The sequence below is a fragment of the Furipterus horrens genome, unplaced genomic scaffold, assembly GCF_987537825.1.
Source record: "Furipterus horrens unplaced genomic scaffold, mFurHor1.1.pri manual_scaffold_10, whole genome shotgun sequence".
Taxonomy (NCBI): Eukaryota; Metazoa; Chordata; class Mammalia; order Chiroptera; family Furipteridae; genus Furipterus; species Furipterus horrens.
The window spans coordinates 18,205,261-18,227,055 of record NW_028327180.1 but is presented as its reverse complement, the minus strand read 5'-3'; the positions used below and the strand labels follow the sequence as shown (position 1 = coordinate 18,227,055).

General features: G+C 48.3%; 1 protein-coding gene across 8 annotated transcripts in view; it reads right to left on the bottom strand.

Moving 5' to 3' along the window:
• The window catches only part of FHIP1A (FHF complex subunit HOOK interacting protein 1A), a 211,280-nt gene that overhangs the window by 21,393 nt on the left and 168,092 nt on the right, over positions 1-21,795 (bottom strand). For 7 of the 8 annotated variants that reach the window (XM_090288111.1, XM_090288110.1, XM_090288118.1 and 4 more), the window contains 5 exons: positions 18,668-18,858; positions 14,904-16,049; positions 8,801-8,979; positions 8,331-8,469; positions 2,811-3,099 (listed from right to left, as the gene is read on the bottom strand). In XM_090288111.1, the coding sequence (XP_090144237.1) occupies positions 2,846-3,099; positions 8,331-8,469; positions 8,801-8,979; positions 14,904-16,049; positions 18,668-18,858 (1,909 nt within the window). In that variant the 3' untranslated portion in view covers positions 2,811-2,845. Of the gene's footprint in view, positions 1-2,810; positions 3,100-8,330; positions 8,470-8,800; positions 8,980-14,903; positions 16,050-18,667; positions 18,859-21,795 lie in introns of those variants that run through there. The other variant, XM_090288117.1, reaches the window with a different exon arrangement.

Sequence of the window (21,795 nt, the reverse complement as noted above, 5' to 3'; positions counted from 1 at the left end):
GGGGTTAATGTTGGGATGTTCCAGGAACCCGTGACTTGCCTTTGTTGCTGGGGACCATGAGGCCAGACCCAGTGCCACCAACCTCGGGGGCTGCGCCCAAGGCTCCAGCCACTGCCTGCCACAGGCAGCACAGCGTTTGACATGCGAGCCTGTCCACATGGACAAGTGTCTCTGCTCTTGGGCCTCATTTTAAAGCATCTCAGATATCTAAGTTTTTTTCCCCAAAATTCATTACAGAAAAGATGTTTCTCAGGGCCTCACCCACTGTATGCCTAGAGTATTCTATTCATTCCCAGGATTTTTCCCACCCAGGAGGTGCCCTCATCACCCACCTGCTATGCAGCATCCTCATATCTGTCTGGACCGTGTTTGCGCCTCCGAACCCCCAGGATTTGCTTTTCTCCTGTGTGTAGCCTCAGAGTTCTGCTGTTCCCCCCCTCCCCCCAGCACACCCACACCATTCCCTGAACCACCCTTACCTCACCCGGCTGGCTGTTTCCCTCAGCCAAATGGTGAAAAACCCTGGACGCGGTAGTCTGGGAGAGGGCTGCAGTGGCCCAGACTCCAGTTTCAGACAGACAGGGTTATCCGTGTGAGTTTTCTGTCAGCACCCCACCACTGGGGTTCATTTTCCTGCCTCTCACTCCAGACACTGGTCATCTCTGTCTCCTGAAAAGTAAGTCTACTCAGTGCCTATTAAAAAAAAAAAATACTAAAAGGCACAAGATCAGTCTGTTTCCCAAAGGGCACCTTCCACAAGAGGGTCTATGGCATTCTATAATAAAGCAATATGGACTCAAGAAGAAGAACTGACATTATGGTCATTATGGAGAGAAGTATAGATCAAACCTAAAAGCTTAGAGAATATAGTTTCCAGATGCAACTTTAGCATTTTCTATACTTGGCAAGTCCAAACTGGAAGAGAAATACTTGTGCAAAACAAAGGGAGAGGATAATAACACACAGCTTAAACTCCATCTTTTTGTTCCCCTTTCTCTTTTCCCTGCCTTAAGCCACCTTCTTTCCCAGTGGAGACTTGTTGATTGTGCAAATACAAGCAGGTGCCAGGAAGCCCAGAACAGGCTGGTCTCGGGCAAACCTCTTTTCAAGACAGATTTGGAGTCAGAAATGTACAATGAATTGATATCTTTGGTTTCTTGCTTAGACTCAGACACACTGGGAGGTTGGCCCCTAAGAGCCCCACAGCCCAAGGCAGATTTCCTGGGGTCATCATTGTGGGCTGGCTCACGCTCTCAATACAAAGCTGCTTCTGGGTCCCTAAACGGGAAAGGGCAGCCTCTGCTCTGCAGGGTCTCAGATATAATCCTTTTCTCCAAGCCCCTCCTGCACCAGAGGCTGATTAAAACCTAGCCAGTGCTCCGGAGACACCACCAGACCTGTGGCTGCCCACCACCCTCTCCTCTGCCGGGTCTCCGCAGTGCCACCAACAGACACACAGAGAGAGCTGGGGCTTCAAGCCTCCCTCCAAACAGGGAGGCTCATCCTTGCAGGTGCTGCTCACCTGCCCAAAGTAAGGGGAGTTGAGTTGAAGAGCCATAAATACCAGCTGTTTGCGGTCTCGTTTTCAGCCCACAGCTGTTTTGTGTTTCCCCCGCTTGGTGGTGGTTTAGGAGGCTGTGGTTCTAATGTGCCTGGAGCGGGCTGAAATGCAGCAGAGGCCTCCCGGCTGCATCCCGTGGAGGCCCGCCCCCTCATGCAGCCCCCCACTGAGAAGGCTGCACGATGGCTCTGTGCGGAGGGAGGCACCAGCTTTGCGGGGCTCTCTGCGTACGTGTGCACTTACATCCCACTTCCCAAAGTGGCCGTGCAGTTCCTGGTTCTCTACAAAATGCAACTTATCAGGAAAAGCAAACAAAATTTAAAATAATGACCAGTGAGTTTATAGGCTGCCTTTAGTTTACTTTATCCTTCCCTCTCACTCCACATTCCCCACCACCACCAAACAAACAAACAAAAACTATATGAAATAGCTTCACAAATCAGTTTTTCATAAAACACTTAAAAAAAACGATGGCCACCTTCTTATATAAGTATATGATAGTATGCTTTCTTCTGAGCAAATTCCTAAAAACCAAAGAAACAGTTTGCATAGGTATGTTCCATTTTGTGCAAATCTTACTAAGATAAGGCTACTTTCAGTGTGTAGGTCCTGCTCCACCGAATAGTCATCTCTCCAGCAACAAGAACATTTCCCTGCATTACAAATTCTCTCCAACCACATCTGACTTCCCAGGCAGGCAGCCGAGGTCAACGGGTTTGCCTGCACTGTAAGGCAATGCATATTGGGTGGAAAATGAGTCTTGGATATAAAATGCAAAGGGACACACAACAAGTGCTCACATGATGGAGGCAAGGGAGGCTCCATCCTTACTCTTCCCTTTTATGAAACAGAAGCCAAAGTGCAGAAGGCAACAGGAACGGATGTGCTTTCTTCATGTGCCATTGAAGAGCCCACCTTCTGACACGGGTGCTTCCAGAAATCACTGAACCCCAATATTCACTTGGTGTGACCTACGCTGCAAGATGAGTTGATTCAAATAGACGGGAGAATAACAATCAAAAAATCTGAGGAGGAAAAATTGAGCAAAGAAAAGCCGCCAAAGGAGCAACCAGCTTATGAGACTTACATTCTACATAGGCAGGGTGGAAGGACCCGGCTAGAGAGAGAGGAGGTGTAGAGAAAATTCCCCTCCCCAAAAATCAAGTATTGTCAGGAAATATCAAAGTAGAAATTTTTGTAAGCAGCTTTGCATTTAACATTCAGTCAAGACACTAAAACCTTCAAAACAAAAAAACCAAGTACCTCTATTAAAAAAAAGAAAGGTTAACAATAGGAGTCTTCAAAGTCCCCCAGGATCTGGTAGCAGAGAATGGAGTGTTCCTGGGCCAAGGCAGCCAGTTCCTTCAGGAACTCCGGGAAGAGGGCAGCAGCCAGCATGGGGTTCCTCACCGGCAGAGGCAGGCTTGGGGGCACCCCAGCTGCCTTGGCTCTGTTCGTCAGGAAGGGCTGAAGCACGCGTGGGGGACCATCCAAAAGGCTCTTGCCAGTTCCTGTCCTGGAAGCATCCTGAGTGGGATCTGAAACCAGAAAGCAGACGGTCGTGGTGACCCTCCATGGGCCTTTACGTCCATCCCCCTAAGTGTGTGTGTGTGTGGGGGGGGGGTACACAGCCCTGAGCACACACGTTAGCCCACTCAGTGGCATACCAATTTGGCCCAGCAGAGGACCTCCAGCACCGGTCATGTGATATGAGACATCTCAAAGCCTGTATAAGGTACCTGATGTGGAAATTGTGGCAAAAATTTAGATTTCTCAAGAACCCTCCATGCCCAGGACATGGCAAGGGAAACACTGAAGAAGGCATCTCCTGCCCCTGACCACCCGAGTGAGGACTTGGCTCACCAGGATGGTTACCGGGACTTCCAGAAACTCCGTCTGCTGCCCTCCCGACCTCCAGTGTCAGGTGACTGTCCCCCTGTGCCAGCAGAGCCCTGATCACACAGCACTGCTGCAGCGGGAGGCTGGGTCCCACAAGCCACTGCAAGCGCTCTGCAGCTCGTGCTCTGGCCTCTGGAGCTCTACGGTGACCCCCCAGCCCATTCTGGCCGGGCCCTCCAGTCCTTGGTGGAGAACAGAACGGAAAAAGCCATTTAAAGGTTGAAAATAATGGAGAGGAAGTTGTGTGCCTGTAAGACCAGACTGGGCTTTTCCTTTGACTGTGGGCACCTAGAGGCAGCACGTGGCTTGAAGCTACCATTTAAGAAAGGTTTCCAGGGCTTTCAATCTCAGTTTCAGTAACATAGGTCTGAGATGCTTTCAGCCCAAACTTGAACATATTCAAGTGATTTGCATTTTCATATCAAAGCAAATTCACTAATTAAAGGGGTTCAACTTTCCAGACTATTTAATTCCTGAACATCTCCAGCTTTCATGTATATATGTATATATATGAATTATTTATGCCTTCCTCTGCCCCCTACTCCAACAGTCTCATTAGTCCTTATAAATCATTATATTCAAACTCTTCATTATTTTGGCCGCTTTTCAGATTTCAGTCCCATTTTTTAACACTCTTTTCAGAATGTCGCTTAACTACAGTACTAAAAATCCTTGACATTTATAATACTTTCCATATCTCACTACTATATTCTTCAGTGTTAAAAAAAATCCTTCACTTAACTGCTTTAAATATCCTTTTAGATGAAAGTTTGGCACAGTTTGTGCCATAAAGAACTGGAAAAGTTGAGAATCTGCTGCTACCTTTCAGAGAAACCCACACGTGTCCTGACATGGGAGTGAGGACATCACTGAGGTGCACGTACCCACCACGGAGACCACGCCCTCCACCCCCCCGCCCCCCCAGCACGGCATTTCTCCAGAGGGTCCCGCGAATCTCATGAAGAAAGCTGGGCATGGGGCACATGGGCAATCACCCCAGACCACGGCCTGCTCTCTGTTCATGCTGGTGCCCCCACCGGAACCCTGCCCCCACCTCTCTGCTCACCCACACCTCACTAGCTGAGAGACACCAGGACCGTGGCTAGAGGCCCGGGCTCTGCCGCTTATTGGCGGAGTAGCGTCGGGCAAGTTGCTTTACGTCTCTGTCCTTTAAGGTCCCCGTCTGTGAACAGCTCGTACAGTTGTTGTAAAGATTAGATGCTCCAATAGGAATAACACATACAGGAACCTCTTGGAAAGTGTCATCAGTTCAGCTGCCACCGACTTCACGTTCCTGCCCGCGAGGGAATTCCCTGCTGAGCCTCCGACCCCGTTTTATTTCCCAGCCACACCTGCGCTGCCCTTCAGCCTGAGCTGCTGTTCATGCTCCTCCTCCTCCTCCTCGACAAGGCTGGGGTTTCCAAGAGTTGAGCCCCCCACACTTCCTTATTCGCGGGAGAAGCTAATCAACCTTTGCCGAATGAATGAGAAGAAACTGACCAACGTCAGGTCTTTCCTACACCTGATCTCCCTGGAGCTGGTTCAGATTCTTTATCTCCATCTTTGTTTCAGATTCCACTCCTCTTCTCCCCCCAAGAGGGTTTTTGTGGCTCGTTTATCCAGCCTGATCCAAGAATTTCAGGAGTGTCATCGCTCAGGCTTGTTCACCCAGCTTGGATCCGAGACTCAAACGCCCTCACTGGAGACGGCAGCCGAGCACGCCGCGGGGGAGACGAGGCCTGCGGGAGATCCTTGCAGAGGTCTGTCCCGCCGGCCGCACCGGCCTGGCCTTCCCGGACGTCACAAAGCCGGCCCAGCAGAGCTCTCAGCGCGATAGCAGGAACACCACACCGGCCCCTGCCTGGCAACTAGCTTATCACATGCCGTCTCAGTTTCCTTCTCTGTAAAACAGGGCTGACCCCTCCCAGACCTGGAGACCAGGGAAAGGACCCTGAACACAAGGAAATACAACCTCTGGGGCTTAGAAAGTGTTCGAGGGGAACAGGGAGAGCCTGGCGGGTGGCTGAGGCTCAGAGACCAGACGACGTGATCACTGGCGCAGGGAGTCTGCCGGCTCTGGAGCGGCGGTCCCAAGGCCTCCTGCTTCCGCTGAGGAGTTCGTGGGAGGCTCAGTTTCCCCTGGTGCTGCCAGGAGGCCGGGGACCCCGGGCCCGCAGGCTGGAGCAGCTATGGGCGTGGGTGCCTGATGCGCCCCTCACAAAGCGCCAAGCACACGCAGCACCTGCTCCGGGGGCCGGGAGGATAGGAAGCACAAACCCACGTCAGGGTCGGGAGTGGTTTTCTGAAATGTTGCTCGGGGTCTGAAAGGCTGCAAGAGAGCATTTTCAACACTTACACTGGAAAGGTTTCAGAAGTTAGGAGAGAAATCCTCTCCCCATCAGCAATGTTGGACCAAGCCTGTAGCACAGACGCTGGAAACCCCAGTCACTGGCCTTTTACCAGGAGTCTTAATTATAAATTGTCCTGTGTCCCCATGAGAACGGGGCTCCTAGATTCAACTCGTTTCTCGGCAGCCGCCTCCCACTCAGGGCCTCAGAGCCACCATTGTACGAGGGTACAGGAACCCTCGTCCTGGGAGTCCGGCCTTTTTTCAAGTTGAGCAGAGGGTGCCTCTCTGCTAACCTGAAAGAAGTTAGGAAGGTCACGTGGAAAGAGTCCATGAAAGGAGTCTATCCCAAGAGAAGCCCTGTGAGTCAGTCCCCTGAGTGTCACAGCCCTTCAGAAGCATCAGCCACAGGTGGCTAAATTGACAACCTCATGGTGGGAACAAGCTCCGCTGGGCACCTACCTGGCAGCCACAGCCGCCAGACAGTCTGAAGACAGAAGACAAAGTGCCGGGTGTCAGTGACCCTGCCGCCCCTCATCGGAACAGGTGCCTCTCATCGAGGACAGCCCCTGAAGTCAGGGTGTGGGCGCTCGGCCCGGTGAACCAGGCAGGACAGTCTCAGGCACCTGGGCTGCATGGTCCCACCTGACCACCCGTGGGCCCCTGATGTTGGCTTCCTGAAATGAAAATGAACTTAACGGTGCCTTCCTTGCCCATTTCACGGAGCTGTCTGAAAATAAAAATGGACCATCTGGGTAAGCACTTTACAAACCATAAAGCACAAACGAAGACCAAGCCTGGGGTGCAGTGTAAGGAAACCGAAGTCACTTCCCGTCTGGCAGACTGCAAAATAGCCATAATTCTTTGCAGCTCTTCCCCACAAGATGGGGGTTTGCTCCTTTCTTGAACCTGGGCTGGCCCAGCAACTTGCTTTCGCCAAGAGAAGGCAGCACAATTCCAGAGCCTCCCTGATTTTGTATGTTCCTGCTCTCACCCTGTAACCCTGTGGCCGTGCAGTGACAAGCAGGGCTAATATGCTGGATAATGAGAAACACAGCCCCCCGTCACCCTATTGCCCGGTCCAACAGCCACTGATATGACGGGGCCCATCCCAGACACCCAGCCACCAGCTGACAGCAGCAATACACGAGCAAAAATCAGCTGATCCTGGCCCAGATCAGACATGCAGGTAACCGCACAGACTCCTGAGCCCTCACAAATGGCTTTCTGTTAAGCCGCGGTTGGCGCAGTGGTCTCGTGCACAGAAGCTAACTAGCTGGCACACCTTCTTCCACAGGGTGAGCCATGGCAACACGTTCCCAGTTCAGGAGGCACACAGATAACAGACCCATTGTCCAGGTGGTCACAGAGGTGGCCATGTGGCCATGTGGGCCTGCAGTCCGCCTTCCCACAGATATGTGGGGCCCCTTTCCCTCCATGAATGGCCTGACCTGCTCTCCTCCAGGGCCAAGGCTGGAAGCCTCGTGCCCAGCCCCCCAACTAAGGCCCACCTTTCCTGCAAAATCTGCCCTGCAATGCCCTAAAGGCTCTTCACACCCAGAGTTCCACAGCCAGGGAGGACTTCAGAGAGGGAAAATAAATTCTTCATTTAAGAGTCAAGGAACCTGAGGCCCGGTGAGGCAAAGTGACTAAGAACAAATAGCTACTCAAAGGCAAGGTCAAGCCTTCTGAGTCCTGGGATCTCTTAAGCTTCCTTTAAAGGTTTCAGCATTGCCCTGAGTTACATTTCTGCCTCTCAAAGCCAGTTTCTGATCATGTGCCTTTAGCCCAGCACTGAGAGCCACACTCCTGCCACTGGTCACCTGCCCCAAAGAAGCCTGACTTGTCTTGAGATAAGCAAACGCTGGTACAATAGGGGGCATTTCCTGGTTTGTACTCACCAAAGCCAAGGTCATAGTTCAGAGGACAACTGGCCATTCGATCTGTCCACGTTGAGCTTAAATAAAGCAAACTCTCCTGCTGAGCACACTCCCCACTCACCTTGCCAGGCCTGGGCCGCACACCTCTTGAGCTAATGAAGTCCCTCTTAGTTTTAAGCTGAGCATACATTTTACTTCTCCCAGCCCAATGACTAGGTTTTACTTTCTAGAACCCTAAGCCCATGTATTTGGGGCCCAAGAGTCTGAAACCATGGTGAAGAGAGGGGAAGCCTGCCCCAGGGTCAGGCTGGCCCAGAAGTGATGCAGGGTGAGCACAGAATGCCTCCTCTGGCCCGCGTGTGCCGAGTTGCTTACTCCAGCCTGGCAACAGCGCACACATCACTCCTTCCCTAAGTCCCTCTCAGGAAAACATTGCCCGCTAGACCTTCCAAAGTGAGAGCGGGCCAGGTGTGGGCAGGGCAGACCTTTCTTTAGGCTTACGAACACCAACAGGAGGTTCCTCACTGTTGGGCTAGAAAGAAAATACATTCAATACTTTCAGAGCCTAGGAGCCTATGCAGTGTCTTTGAACCCAAACCAGGAGGCAGGTGAAGCAGAGACGCAGGGTAGAAACCCGGCTTACCTTTGGTTAGTGACTCAGGTGTCACGTCGGACGTGTCCACTCGGAAAAGCAGGTATTTCTGGGCCTGTATGAGGAGTCCTGGGAAGTCTCTCTCCACGGAAGCAAACTGCTCAATCTTGTTTTTCACAGATGCCAGGACCTGTCAGAAGCACCATTAATGATGTTAATGCTTCAAACAGAATTCTACCTTTAATTATCAATCTATCTTTCAGGTACCGCCCTCCTGGCAGGAGCTATTACATTAGGCATTTGCTCATTTTTACTGCCAGAGTGTTTTGGTAGGGCACCCCTGAAACATCAAATAAAATGAAGCTTTGCAGTTTGTCTAGAATAATCTACACACAACTAGCAACATGGCATGAGAAAGGAGGGCAAATGAATTAGAGGAATTTTTTAAAAACAAAAAAGTAACGGGAAGAAAAGGAGGAGCCTTGCTCGTTAACACCCCTACAATCCACAGGCTAACATACCTGATAGAGAGAGCGGACACTTGGCTGGAAGACCATGTTGGTGTTGAGCAGAAAGGAGCGCAGGAGTGGCTGGGGGTAGCTGGCTAGCTGTGTAATGATCCCAATAAGCAGCAAATTAACATGCAAAGAGTTCTCCAGCATGTTCTCCAGCTTGGACAGGACCACGCTGATAAAGGGGCCTGCGGGAGGGACACAAGGCTTCAGGGCTGGCTGGGCCACGGGGTCACAGCTCCCTAACCACCGCCCACCAGGTGCGCATCCAATACAGTCCTGGGAAGGCAGCCAGGTCTTCTCCTGCCTCAAACCAAAACACAACACACCACCGCCACAGAGAGGAAGCAGACAGATGTGCACAGGAGCTGAGCAGCTCTGACTCCATGAGCTGTTTTAACACTTGGAAAATTATCGTAGACTTGGGCAAACAATTTCTTTTTTAAATTAAAATATACTTTTCCTGTTCCTGTGTTTCTTGGTGCTGCCAGTGCTCAGAGCTGTGACATTTATCAGTTCATGCTCCTCCGTTCTGGAGGACTTCATGCAAACAGTAGAGGCCATCAAAAGTTTGGGCACCCAAAAACCTTTGTGTCATTAAAGAATACCACACACATATGAACTATTTATCAAACAGTAACACTGTGAATGGGGACTGTCCATCCCCAACAAGCAGTGTGAGAAAGATTCTCTTGTCAGATGTCACCATGTGGAAGGACAATGAGGGAACGACAAGGGTAAATGAGGCTAGGCTGTAATTTTAGTAGCCCTGTGCGACTCGGTAACCATACTTCAATTTCCAGATGGGAGGAGGGGAGAGTAGGGACTTGGTCTGGGGAGATACAGTTTGGTATAGGTCATATGTTCCTTAAAAAAGAAAATCCTTATTTCATTTTTAAAAACGCAGTTCATAAAAACAATTAAGAAAAAAGGAGCGTCAACTAATTTGGATCACCATAAAATTAATATACTTTATGTTTGAGTTCATTGAAGACAGGGAAAAAAAATCAAGAAAATTAATCTGGCATTAATAAAATTACTGGAAGACGTTTCCTATTTTTACCATAAAAGTAGTTCATTAAGCAACATCAGTGAGAACTTTGTATTTCCCCCAGTGGAGCTGTCGATGAGGCCACTGCACCGTAGCATATTTATAACGAAGTTCATATCCCTTGATGGATAAACGTGGCTTATGAAGACATAGCCAACATTAATATGAGCTCATCAGAAACACGCTTCATCACCAGATGCTTCTTTAGAAGCCTTGGTAGTGAGAATCGGATACCAAACACAAACCTCTCACCCAGGCAGGGGAGTGACAGGGTGGTGGCAATAGTCCCGTCACCAGGAACACAAAGCGTGTCTCTAAGGGGCCTCAGAACACAGAAAAGGCACCGTCCCCTCACGTGAACTTAGCCACAACTTTCCCGTCCTTGGGATGGGGGTCTGAGCTCCTCTGTCACATTCCCTGGCCCAGCAGGTCAATGAACTCGGGGCGTAGAGAGCCTTTGGAGAGCCCTTGCTTGCAGACCAACGCTGGCAGGGTTTGCCAAACATATTCAGGAACTCTGGACTGGAACCCCAGCTTGAAAGCAACTTGATGGGGTTCCAGGAAGAACCCCGGCAATGTCACCAGTAACTCTTCTTAAGGCGTCACAATGCAATTGTAGCTTTCCAGGTAGACCCACAAGAAGGCTGCTGTCGCCACCCTCCACAACCCCAGACCCAGCCTTTCCCCATCCCCTCTTGCCTGCTCCGCAACAGTCCGAGGCTCAGCATCTATTTCCTTGCAGAGAAGAAAGAGTTAAGCCATACATAGGTGGGTAGAGTCTCCTGTAACATATATGGCCTTAATGTGAGTCCTCAATTTCCCTGGCACCATCCCAGACTGTATCCTACAGCATGACACTTGCTGTCCATGCCGTGACCAGGGGAAAATAATCTATAGTCTGTCCCTACTACAAGGGCAGAAAGAAAACCCAGTGTAATCCCCACCTGTGCAGAGTACCATCACTGGCTAACCAGAATGACAGAATATTAGGTCAAGGCCAGAACACTGTCATTATAACCCACTAATGGCATTAATTACAACTTCTTAGCCATGTGCAATAAGAAATATATATTAAACCCTCACAAATTCCCATTTTATAATTAGTTGATTTCTACTACTTAAAAAGAAAAAAAAAAAAAAAAAAGAAAACTACATAACAAAAAGCAGTTGCTGCCCTGGCTGGTGTGGCTCAGTCAGTTGGTGCGTCATCCCATAGATTCACAGGTTCTATTCCCATCAGAGCACATGCCTGGGTTGTGGATTTGGTCCCCAGTCAGGCTGCATACGAGAGGCAACCCATTGATGTTTCTCATATTGATGTTTTTTCCCCTTCTCTCTCTCCCTCTTCCCTTCTCTCTAAAATCAATAAGCCTGTCCTTGGGTGAGGATTTTTTTAAAAGCAGTTGCTAATGGAAGCTGGAAAGCAGCTGAAAATCAGAAAACTCAGCTGCAATTCAGAAAGCCACAGGTGTGTATGGAGGGTGTATTTTTCTCTGTCTTCTAGGAGGACAGATAAACTCCGCAGCCATAAAATACTTAATGTTCCAGAACAATTAAGATGCTCTCCACTGTCCCTCCCTGTCATCCACTTCTCTCTCCTCCAGCAGCCCCTTGCCCCCCACCTTGTATTTCCTGACTCCAGGATCAGAGCTGCCATCAATTCTGTACTCAGCTGTGCCACTTTGACTTTGGAAATACCTCCCGAGTGCAGTCCTCCACCTCCACCTCCCCTGCCACCACTGCCCGGGGGCATGGTCTTGTCATCTCTTATCTGGACTTCCAACAGTAGTTTTTCTATTTTAATAGAAATTGAAATGTTTTCATTTTTTTTCTTCAAACAGTATAGGAGTATAAAATAAACAACAGGCCTCCACATTGGAGGCAATTCCTCTTAACAGATTCTAGTGTATTCTTCCAGAAATGTTTTATGTCTATAATTAAATAATAATTGAATTATTATTAAAAAGCATTTATTAATAACTTATGTGCTGGGCAGTGTTCTAAACACTTAATCTTGTATCAACTTAAATACAACTCCATGAAATACGTTTATTATTTATCCCCATTTAAAGATGAGGCAAAATATCAAGTGCACACAGCTAGTAAATGGAAGAGTCCCAATTTTAATTCAGACCATTTCTTTCCAGTGCCTGTACTCTTAACCAACACACTATCGTGCCTCTCAGGAGTGTGAGAGTGTGTGTGTGTGTGTGTGTGTGTGTGTTTGTCTCCTGGTATTTTTTTAATGATGCCATTCTCTACACAGTGCTCTGCATCTTGCTCTCCCACTTAACAGAATGTCCCAGAGCCTGTCCCTCATCAACACAGACAGAGCGGCTGTGTTCATCTCAGGGGCAAAAAAATTCCCATTGCCATGGGAGCTGCTTTAGTAAAACAGTCTCCTACTGGGAAACAGTGGTTGTTTCCAGCCTTTTTCCATTATAAACAATGCTGCAGTGAACATCTCTGAATACACATCTTGGCACATAAGTGTGAAACTGTTCCTGGAAGCAGAATCACCAGGCCGCAGCCTTGATGCATTCTGAACTCCAGCAAGACGACAACAGTCTCTTACTTGACCTTCCTGGCACAGCGCTGTTCCTATCCAGTGTTCTCCATGCCACTCCAAGGCGGGCCTTTCCGCACACAGACCCAGTCACCTCCCTACCAGCTCCAACACTTCTAGTGCATCTGCAGAACCAGCAGCACAAGGTCTCCAGTGTGGCCCAAAGGCCCCTCCCAGCTGGCATGCACCAAGCTCTCTGGCCTCCTCTCTTACACACACGTCCTCCTGCCGACACAGCCATGCCTTGTCACACCCCAAGCATCATCAGTCTCATCTGTCTTCTGCCTGTTGTCTCCTTGGCCTGGGTCATCGTTCCCTGGCACTGTCCCTGGCCCCATCCACCGCCTGTGGCCCTCCCCCGTGAAGCCTTTCCCACGGCCTGCCCTGGGCCCCTCCACAGGACTTGGCCTTCAGTGACTAATAATACATTTCTCACTAAGAGAGTACAATTTTTTATTGCTGTCTCCTCTAAAAGTCTGCAAACGCCTTCATTTTTGTGTCTTTAGTACCTAGCATGGAACCTGCCAAGTAGAGGTTGCTCATAAAATTAATTAGATGAACGAAATGGAATGCTTTGATTTTGCTGAGAGGCAAATTGATTTCAGCAGGAAACTGGGATTCCATGGACAGGTGGATGCTGAGCCCAAAGCCGCAGAACATGCTTGGAAGTTGGGACACTACAAAGTTCCCGTACGTGAAAAGAGTCAAGATGTTTCTGGAAGCTGTGTACAAGTTTCAAAGGGGAGAAAGGCAAGCTTGAGTTGAAATTAACCTACATTTATCAGAAAACTCACATTGTTTTGTTGGCTCTCAGGTATATCATAGGCAAAACCGATGTTATTTAATAAGGTATTGTATTAGCTATTTTTTTTTTTTTTTTTTTTGCCCTCAGCTATACTTTGATGTCCCAGGGGTGAGGCTCCTTTAGAAGAAAGCTGGCAGTCTAAGGAAGGATGGTCATTAGCCAGGGGCCCTGATGTCCTGGAGAACAGTGCAGATCCTCCTGGGACCTGCTGGGTGAGAGAACAGGGGGCAGGCTTCCAGCAGAACTGGGACCCATGCTGATTACTTCCGCCCATGTCCTGCCACTGAGCTCTCTCTGCCCTTTCTTCCCTCAGCCCGGGGCCTCCCTCTCCTCCTCCTCTCTGGGAAACTGAGATTATTTAATCCTTTTTACTTATGATTGACTGATTGAATTTTAATTAAAACCCATTCGCACTGAAATGTTATCTCAGCTAGAACCTTCAGCCTTTTAATTGTGAAATTAAAAGCTTTCTCCCAGTTTAAATAAATGTTTAGGCATCAGTAAACAGATAGATAAATACTGGAAGAGGGTGGAATTGCTCCTTGAACTCACAGTAAGCCTACTTGGCCGGACCGGAAGGCAGTGTGATTTCAGCTGCTTGGGCGGACTCCAGGAGGCTGGAGCGTGGTCTCTCCCCCAAGGCTGTTCCCTCCTTGCCTGGGAAGGACAAGCCTCCACCAAGGCTACCGTGAGCTGCCTGTGATCATAATAATGATCCCCCAGTATGACATTCCATCTTCGCAGGGGAGAAGGGAGAGTCAGGGACGCCAAAGCCCATGGTTGCAAGTGCCAGAGCCAGGATTCCCCAATAGGCCTGGCTCCAAGGCCACCATCTGTCCCTCTGGGATGCCAGCTCCTTGAGGGACCCACTCCTTGCTACCTGAACACCATTCAGGGGTCCCGCCCGAACACCCCTGTGCTTGATGAACCCTCCTTTGTGCCAGTGACCTCAGCAACACAATCTGCAGACTCAGATTTTGCTGGCTAATATTTAATGGCATGCTGTATCATAACCCCTCACCCTAATCCACGTATCTAATAGCCTACCCTGTGGCTTTGCCTATTCCAGGATGTCCCCTTGCATATCACTGGAACACCCATGCTTCAGCGGAGTTACAGGTTTATGTGGGTCTGCCGTACTTATTTCTGGATGAAGATTTTGTGATTATCTGAAATGAGCTCCCAGGCAAAGGCCAGTTAACCCCAGTGTCCTACACCGTGTACACAGCAAGTATGCTGAGTGCCTCCCTGTGCTCCGGACACTGTCCAGGTGCTGGGGAGAAAGCAGAGCACAAGCCAACACCAGGCACACATTCTAATGTGAGGGAACAGACTCTAAAAAATACACATAAAATAAATGCTAAGGAGGAAAATAAATTAGACTAAAGGAAATGAGGCTATTAAATAATGAGACTGGATTTCTTGTGCGGTTTCATCAGTCCTATTCCTGTTACTCAACAGTAAAATTTAACCTCTAACTTGCTGGTGGGAAAAGATATGACCATCACAGCCAAGAATGACAAAATAAAATAAAAATGAAATCGCCCCTCTCCACTCTTGACAAAAGCACTTTCACCCATCTGCTAGGTAAATAACTAATGCTCCTTACCTCTACCTACCTTACTCTCCTGCTGTAATAGGTATAAGTACTTTCAAAAGCAGAAATCACAAAGCAAGCTAAGATGGTCACCTGTGAACGGGATGCTCTGAGTCCTCACGGGATGGTGACCGGCACAGTCAGTCTCATCTCTCACCCCAAATGGGGACGGCGCGGTCTCTAGGGCAGGAGCTTCCACTATAAAAGAGTCAAAATCCTCCTCCTCCTCCTCTTCCAACTCCCTCTTCCCCTCCTCCTCCTCCTGCTCCTCTTCTCTGCGGTCTTCCTTCCCCTCTTGCTCATTTGTGAGGAGCAAGGGACCAGGTGAGGAGACATCCTGTCCCATCAAGCCGTCTGAGCCAGAATCCAGTTCCTTAATGATTTGGTCGTACTGGGCAATGAAATCTTCACCCTCTGGGTCAATAACCATCAGATCTGGGCTGTGCCCTGCCTGCGAGACAGGCGATCCTAACTCTGAGTGGGGCTCTGGGGCGGCCTCAGGCTCCTGCTCTCGTTGTGGCCCCTTGGACACACTTGGAAACGTGTCCGAGCTGTCCCTGTTCTGTTCCTCCTCGGAATCTGTCTCCGGCTGAGGGCTGGGCAGGGGGCCGTTGTTCACGGCGGGGCTCTGACCCTCGGTCTGGCCTGGCGCCGGGGCGCTTGCAGGCTCCTCCTGGGAGTGCCCAGCGTCCTCAGAGTCCTTCTCAGCACACAGCCTGTACACCATCACGTCATCCTGGAAGTCAGACTCTTCGATGTAGGCCCCTTTGAAGCGGAGGATGGCGTGCTTCTTCATCTCCTGGATGTGTTTGGGGGGGTCCACTGGCATCGGCGGGCCGGAATTCTCCAGCTCATCGTAGGGCCCCGGGGAGCCCGCCTCCGCCCCAGAGGAGATCCCCGTGTCGTAGCTGTCGTCCCACTCCAGGTCCGTCTGGCTCCGGTCCTTCCTCGGAGCCCGCGGGGGCCCTGTCTTCCCGGGCAGGGGCTGTGGGAGCCTGGACGTGGGATAGGCGGGGTGGGCAGCGCTCTCCTCCGTCAGACTCTGGAGAAAGGTCTCGGGGTCCGGGGAGTCCCCGTCGTAGAGGGCAGACCAGACGCGGCAGTCCCTCATGCACTGCAGGATGTTGGTGTGCGCTTCCCAGAGGTACTGCAGGTAGCTGATGTCCAGGGCCCGGCCGTACTCCACGATGCAGGCCGACGGCGGGAGCGCCTCGGGGAGCGGCGGCTGCTCCGTGGGCCCTGCGTGGGAGGCAGACACAGGCAGGGTGAGCGAGCCGCCCTGGCACCTCAGACAGATGTGGGGACAAAGGCAGTGGGCGGGGAGGGGACCCATCGGGCTGCTGAGATTGCTCTTACCAGCTCCTGTGGTTCTGATCATTTCTGATCAAATGATATCGGAAAAGTACAGGGGCTCAGATTTAAGAAGGAAAGATAAGAACAGAAAGTCCACCCTCACAGGAGATACAGAACCATTACAGTCCGATACTGCTGCCGCCAACAGAAAGCTGCTATTGGATAGCGTTTCTTAGGGAAATGAGACCTAACAACGGCAACTCTAGTCATCTATCAAATACAGGAGCTGCCACAGTGTAGGCAGTAACGGCAAAGATTTTTCTTTGACTCAAGAGTGGGAGGCCTGTACTCCATAAATTTGGGGAATAGATATTCTCTAGAAAACCCGGGTTTTTTTAGAAAAGCCTGTTGACTCCTTCTGGGAACTATTGGGAGGTTGATATGGACCACAGTGTCTTAGGAGAAAGTCCTACTGGCTCCCAAATACTCCCTTTAACCTAAGAATGTTTCCAGTGTTACCTAAGTTCTCAACTACACAACTGGAAAAAAAAAAAAGACTCAAACAAGGAAAAATACATATTCTGCAGTTTTCTTAAACATCTTCCACGTGGCAGGTGCTTTATCAGTGCTCTCTAACTTAATCCTCACAACAATTAGATGGCAGATATTCTTATTTCCATTTACAGAGGAAGAAATTGAGGCTCAGAGACAAAAGAGCACCCAGCTGAGTGGTCAGTGGCAGAGCCACCGCTAAGCACAGGCTGTCTCCTGTCAATTCGCTGTCCCCACTGCGTCCTAGGCTGCACCTCCGCAAGATTCCTGAATATACATTCTCTAAATCGCTACCAGGCTAGGCCGGAATGGACCCTTTAAGAATGTACATTTTCAGGTCATTAGGGTAGACGTCATTCATTTTTTACAGCTCTACTGCTAAAAGGTTCCTGTTAATCTTTTATCCACTTTACGCAAAAAGCCATAAAAAATGATCCCAGCGATGTTTATTTAGTACTCACTACATGCCAGGCAGTCTTCTAAGAGCGTTTACATGTCCAAGGTCTCTTATCCTTGGAACGACACTTTTAGGTAGGAATTACTTTACATATGAGGGAAAAAGTTTAAAATGTTAAGTAATTTGTCCAAGAAAGTAGCAGAGCCCAAGAGTCAAAATCCTAGCTCTTAACCACTGCACGATAATTACATTATCTATCTACCCATCTACCTACCTACCTTTCCTTCTGTCTATGCAGCCATCCACCCATCAGAGCATCTGTCTGCTGTGAGGCAGCGGAGTGGAAAGAACATGGCCTTTGGAATCAGAGGACCTAACAGCTAGGTAACCTTCACAAGCCAATGCCTCTCTCTGAGTTTGTCTCCTCACCTCTAACCTGGACATACCACCTTCTTCAAAGAATTAAATGTGATCACCCAGAGGAAGAGAGTTGCAGGCACTCCACAATTGTCTGTTTAACTTGAATTTTGAATTCTGTGGCAAGGTCAGCCACAGAGTTGTCCTTCAGATAACTTTTTTTAGTAAATAAAAAAAGACATACATTTTAAAATATGTTTTAAGAAATAACTATTGGGTAGAAAAATATAAGAAATCCACACTAGTTTAACCAACAGGACAATATGTTTAAAATCCAGGTTAGTATACTGCCACAAAAATTATGAACTTTCATGCATACACTGTATCTTTAAAGACCACGAATCAGTAAGACAACCCTATCTTCTACAAATTACATTTATACCAAATATGCTGATATTTTCTTAATCCATCAGCTTATACATAGTCTAACAGAAGTATACCCAGATGAATAGAATGACATTGTTTGGGGGATATCAGAAAACAGATTGGGACACCTGAGTTAACAACCAGGACTAGACCGTTTCCTGGTGGTCCCAGGACAGGCAGGATCTTCCTGAACTATAAGAGTCTTCAGACCTCCAAAGATACACAAATGCCCCCTTATTGCAGCTGCCTGCAGAGAGTCATGGTTAATAGAGGTGATCATTTCAATTTTACCTGTAACAAGTCAACTGCAGCTCGCAAATAGCACATGAGCACTACTGCAAAAACAGAGTCTTTATGAAGAAGCCCTCACTAGGTCAATCAAATAAAGCAGATACTGTTGCCATACCATGAATTTCAAGTTTTATGATGATATGTTATCGACAGACAAATATCCACAAATGGGCCATTTTAGAAATTAAAATAAGGGCTAATTGTATCTTAGCTATAGCCATCTCCACCTTCCTCACCCCTATTTTGTTTTAGAAGACATACTGGCACATGTTTTCACATTTGGGTTCTGGGGGCAACACTGAAATCCTTATTAAAATAAAGGTCTAGGAGCCCAGACTTGGTGACAGCTGGGCACAAAGATGAACAGTGATTATGAAGTGTCCATGACCCCCTAACGAAGCAGGAAAGGACCTCCAACTAGATATTCATAAAAGAAATGGAACTCACTGTCTCATTTCATCTTCTCAAAGAGACACACGTCCGAAAGAGACGCAGGATCTGGCATCCTTTAGTTGAAAGATTATCAACAGTAAGTTCCTACCTGAACTATCGTGCATGCACTTGGACCAGAGAATGTAATCCCTCTCTTGGTTCCCAAGCGTCAGGGTGATCCCGCTGGAGCAGCAGACCGGGGTCAGGGCAAGCAACTTGGCCGCAGACACAGAGTAACAGTCTCTCTCCTTCACAGCCCACCGCTGACTCAGCATCATGTGATTGCAAGGGATCAGATACCTGGAATGACAAAAGGGGCCGTGTTCAGTCTCCACCAAGTTCCTTCCCAGTCAGCCACCCATGGAACAAGCCCCTGTGCCTTAAATTGTAAGGGCCTTCACAATGTAAGCTCCACAGACTTGCTCATCCCTTCATGGACCCACTATCTCTCTCTTGGCCTCCGTGCCGCTGCCCCCACTGTAACCTTCACCTGGAATGTGCTTCCCCCTTTCCTTGCCTGACAAATGCCTTGTCATCATACGAAGTCCAGCTATTTCCTAAATACCACCAGTGGTAGCTTGAAATTATGTTAGAATAAAGAGGTACTGGGAATTTGCAACCTTGCAAATACACGCTTTCAGTAGAAACTAAGAATTTTCTTCTGAGTAAATCAAATAAAGAGAGATCCCCCTATAGGCTGAAGGAGAGGTTCTGTAGCATTGGAAGTGGGGGAGTCAGTTCCAGTGACTAAGCCCTTTGGATTCAATGCAGTACTTCTGTGACATCTTTATAATGAAGGCTTGTCCAGAGGGAAGAGCGGGAAAACCATACACTGACCCTCTGCCTTTCCATCAGTTACAAGGGAAGATGGGAAACAAAGCAAATGTTCACTGCAGCACAATTTACAACAGCCCAGGTGTCCGTCGATGGGTGAGTGAGTAAGAAGGTGTGGTACATACACACAATGGACTATTCCTCAGCTGTAAAAAAAGAATGCTATCCTGCCCTTTGTAACAACAAGGATGGACCTGGGGGTATTACCCTAAGTGAAATAAGTCAGACACAGAAAGACGAGTGTCATGTGACCTCACTTATATATTCAATTTTTTAAAAACATCAAAACAAAACAAAACAAATTCATAGAAACACAGAACTAACTAATGGTTGCCAGAGGGAAGAGCACTGTGGGGACAGGTGAAAAAGGGGACAGAGAGTGATCACATCACAGATTTATAAATGCTGAATCACTATGTTGTACACATGAAACAAATACAATATCATATGCCAACTATACTTTAACTTTAAAAAAGAAACAGAACAAAGGTCAGAAGCTCCTTGAATGTCAAATATCAAAATGAAGTGGCTGTTGATGGCAGAAAAACCACTTAGGAATTTGGTATAAGTATTTGCCATCAAACTATCTTTTCATTTTTACTATATTTTGTGTAGGGATTTTCTTTAAATTCAGAAAGTGGTAACTATCCTGAAGTAATAAATATCTAATTTTAAGAGTCCAGATTACTCAACGCCATCCCATAATATAGCAGGAAAAAATATACATTGTCCATTTTGTCCTCTCTCTTTTCATTATTTCCCCAACTCTCTGCCACCCTGGGTCTATTTTCTGTTTTCCTAGATATCGTTCATTAAAATAAATCCTCATCGGTGACAATCAGTCAATAACAAAGCATACTTACTGCCTGTTGCTACATCGACAATAAAAACCAACAAAACAAAGCAGTGAAGTACAATGACCTGAGCAAGGTGTTTCTTACGAGATGCTGAAAATCTGAATCCAGTGGGCAAAAACCTAAAAAGCAACGTCGGTGAATCTCAAAAGAATCGTTTGGTTTTCAAAGACTGCATGGGCATATTTCTCCTATTCGCCTTACCCTAGACTAGCTGGCTTTTATTTTTCCCTCTCCTCCACCTATTCCCATGCTAGATGGAAATGTTCTTGAAGTGTATACACAGCTTCTCTGTGAGCAAAACAGTCTCTATCTGAACACAACAGGCAATGCAGTTCATAAAGCTGACAATAGACCAGCACTTCTTAAAAAAACACCCTAACCACAATGTGCATGAATAGCATTCAGAGCATTAGGCAGTTAAATGCTGCCCAAACTCGGCAGCACCAGGCACATGGAGTGATCTGTCACTTCCCTGCTTGTCAGCATTCCCCACCTGCCTTTGGTCCACGCACGGTATGTCACTCCCATGGAGATGCACAATTTCTCTTTCATTATCTGCTCACTTAAAATAGCCTCTCTTTTGGGAGCATCTTATTTCAACTTACTTTTCTGATATTTTGCTCAATGAAAGAAACACACCAGATGGAGGCCTAGACAGACATGCTGCGTCTCCCTCCACAACCAAGAAGGAATACAACTACCTCAAAACTAGAGAAACCAGAAGTTCCAGAAAATCGAGCTGCATGGAAGTCAAACAAACAAAGATATAAAGAAGAAATCCTCATCCAGACAGGTAGGAGGGGCAGAGCCTGGGTAGAGAGCATGCAGTGTGGTGGCAGTGGCAGCAGTGGCAGCAGGCAGTGGCAGGCCAGCATAAAGTGCAGTCACACATTTTAAAAAGTAGGGAGGGACACCTGGGGAGTGCTCCCAGCAGCAGACCACACCACACAGTTCAGATTCCAGCACTGGGGAAAATCAAGCCTCATTGCTTCTGACTGTGCAAACCAGTGGGGGTTGGGACAGAGGAAGAAACTGCCGGTCTCTCAGCAGAGTCCGCTTGTTTAAAAGGCCCCCTCAGTCTTAGAATGTCTGCAGACCCACCCACTCTGGGAACGACAGCCAGGGCAACAGCTAGAGGTGCCAGTCCTATATGGAAGTGGGAGAAGTGCCTGGAAAAGGGGCAAGTGCTGAGCAAGCAGATTGTTCCCTCTCAGACCCCTCCCCAACGTGGGTCACCCCACGCTGATGAATACTTAAGGCTCTGCCCCTTACAATGTGGTGAAATGGGTCACCCCACACTGATGAATACTTAAGGCTCTGCCCCTTACAATGTAACAGGTGTGACAGCTCTACCTAAGATACAGAGGCAAACACAGGAGCCTGTCAAGATAAGGAGACAGAAAAATATGGCCCAAAAGAGGGCACGGATCAAGGTTCCAGTGGGAGAACTAAGCGACGAGGAGATAGCCAATCTAACAAACAAGGAGATAGCCAACCTAACAGATATAGAGTTGAAAACACTGGTGATAAAGATGCTCACAGGCTT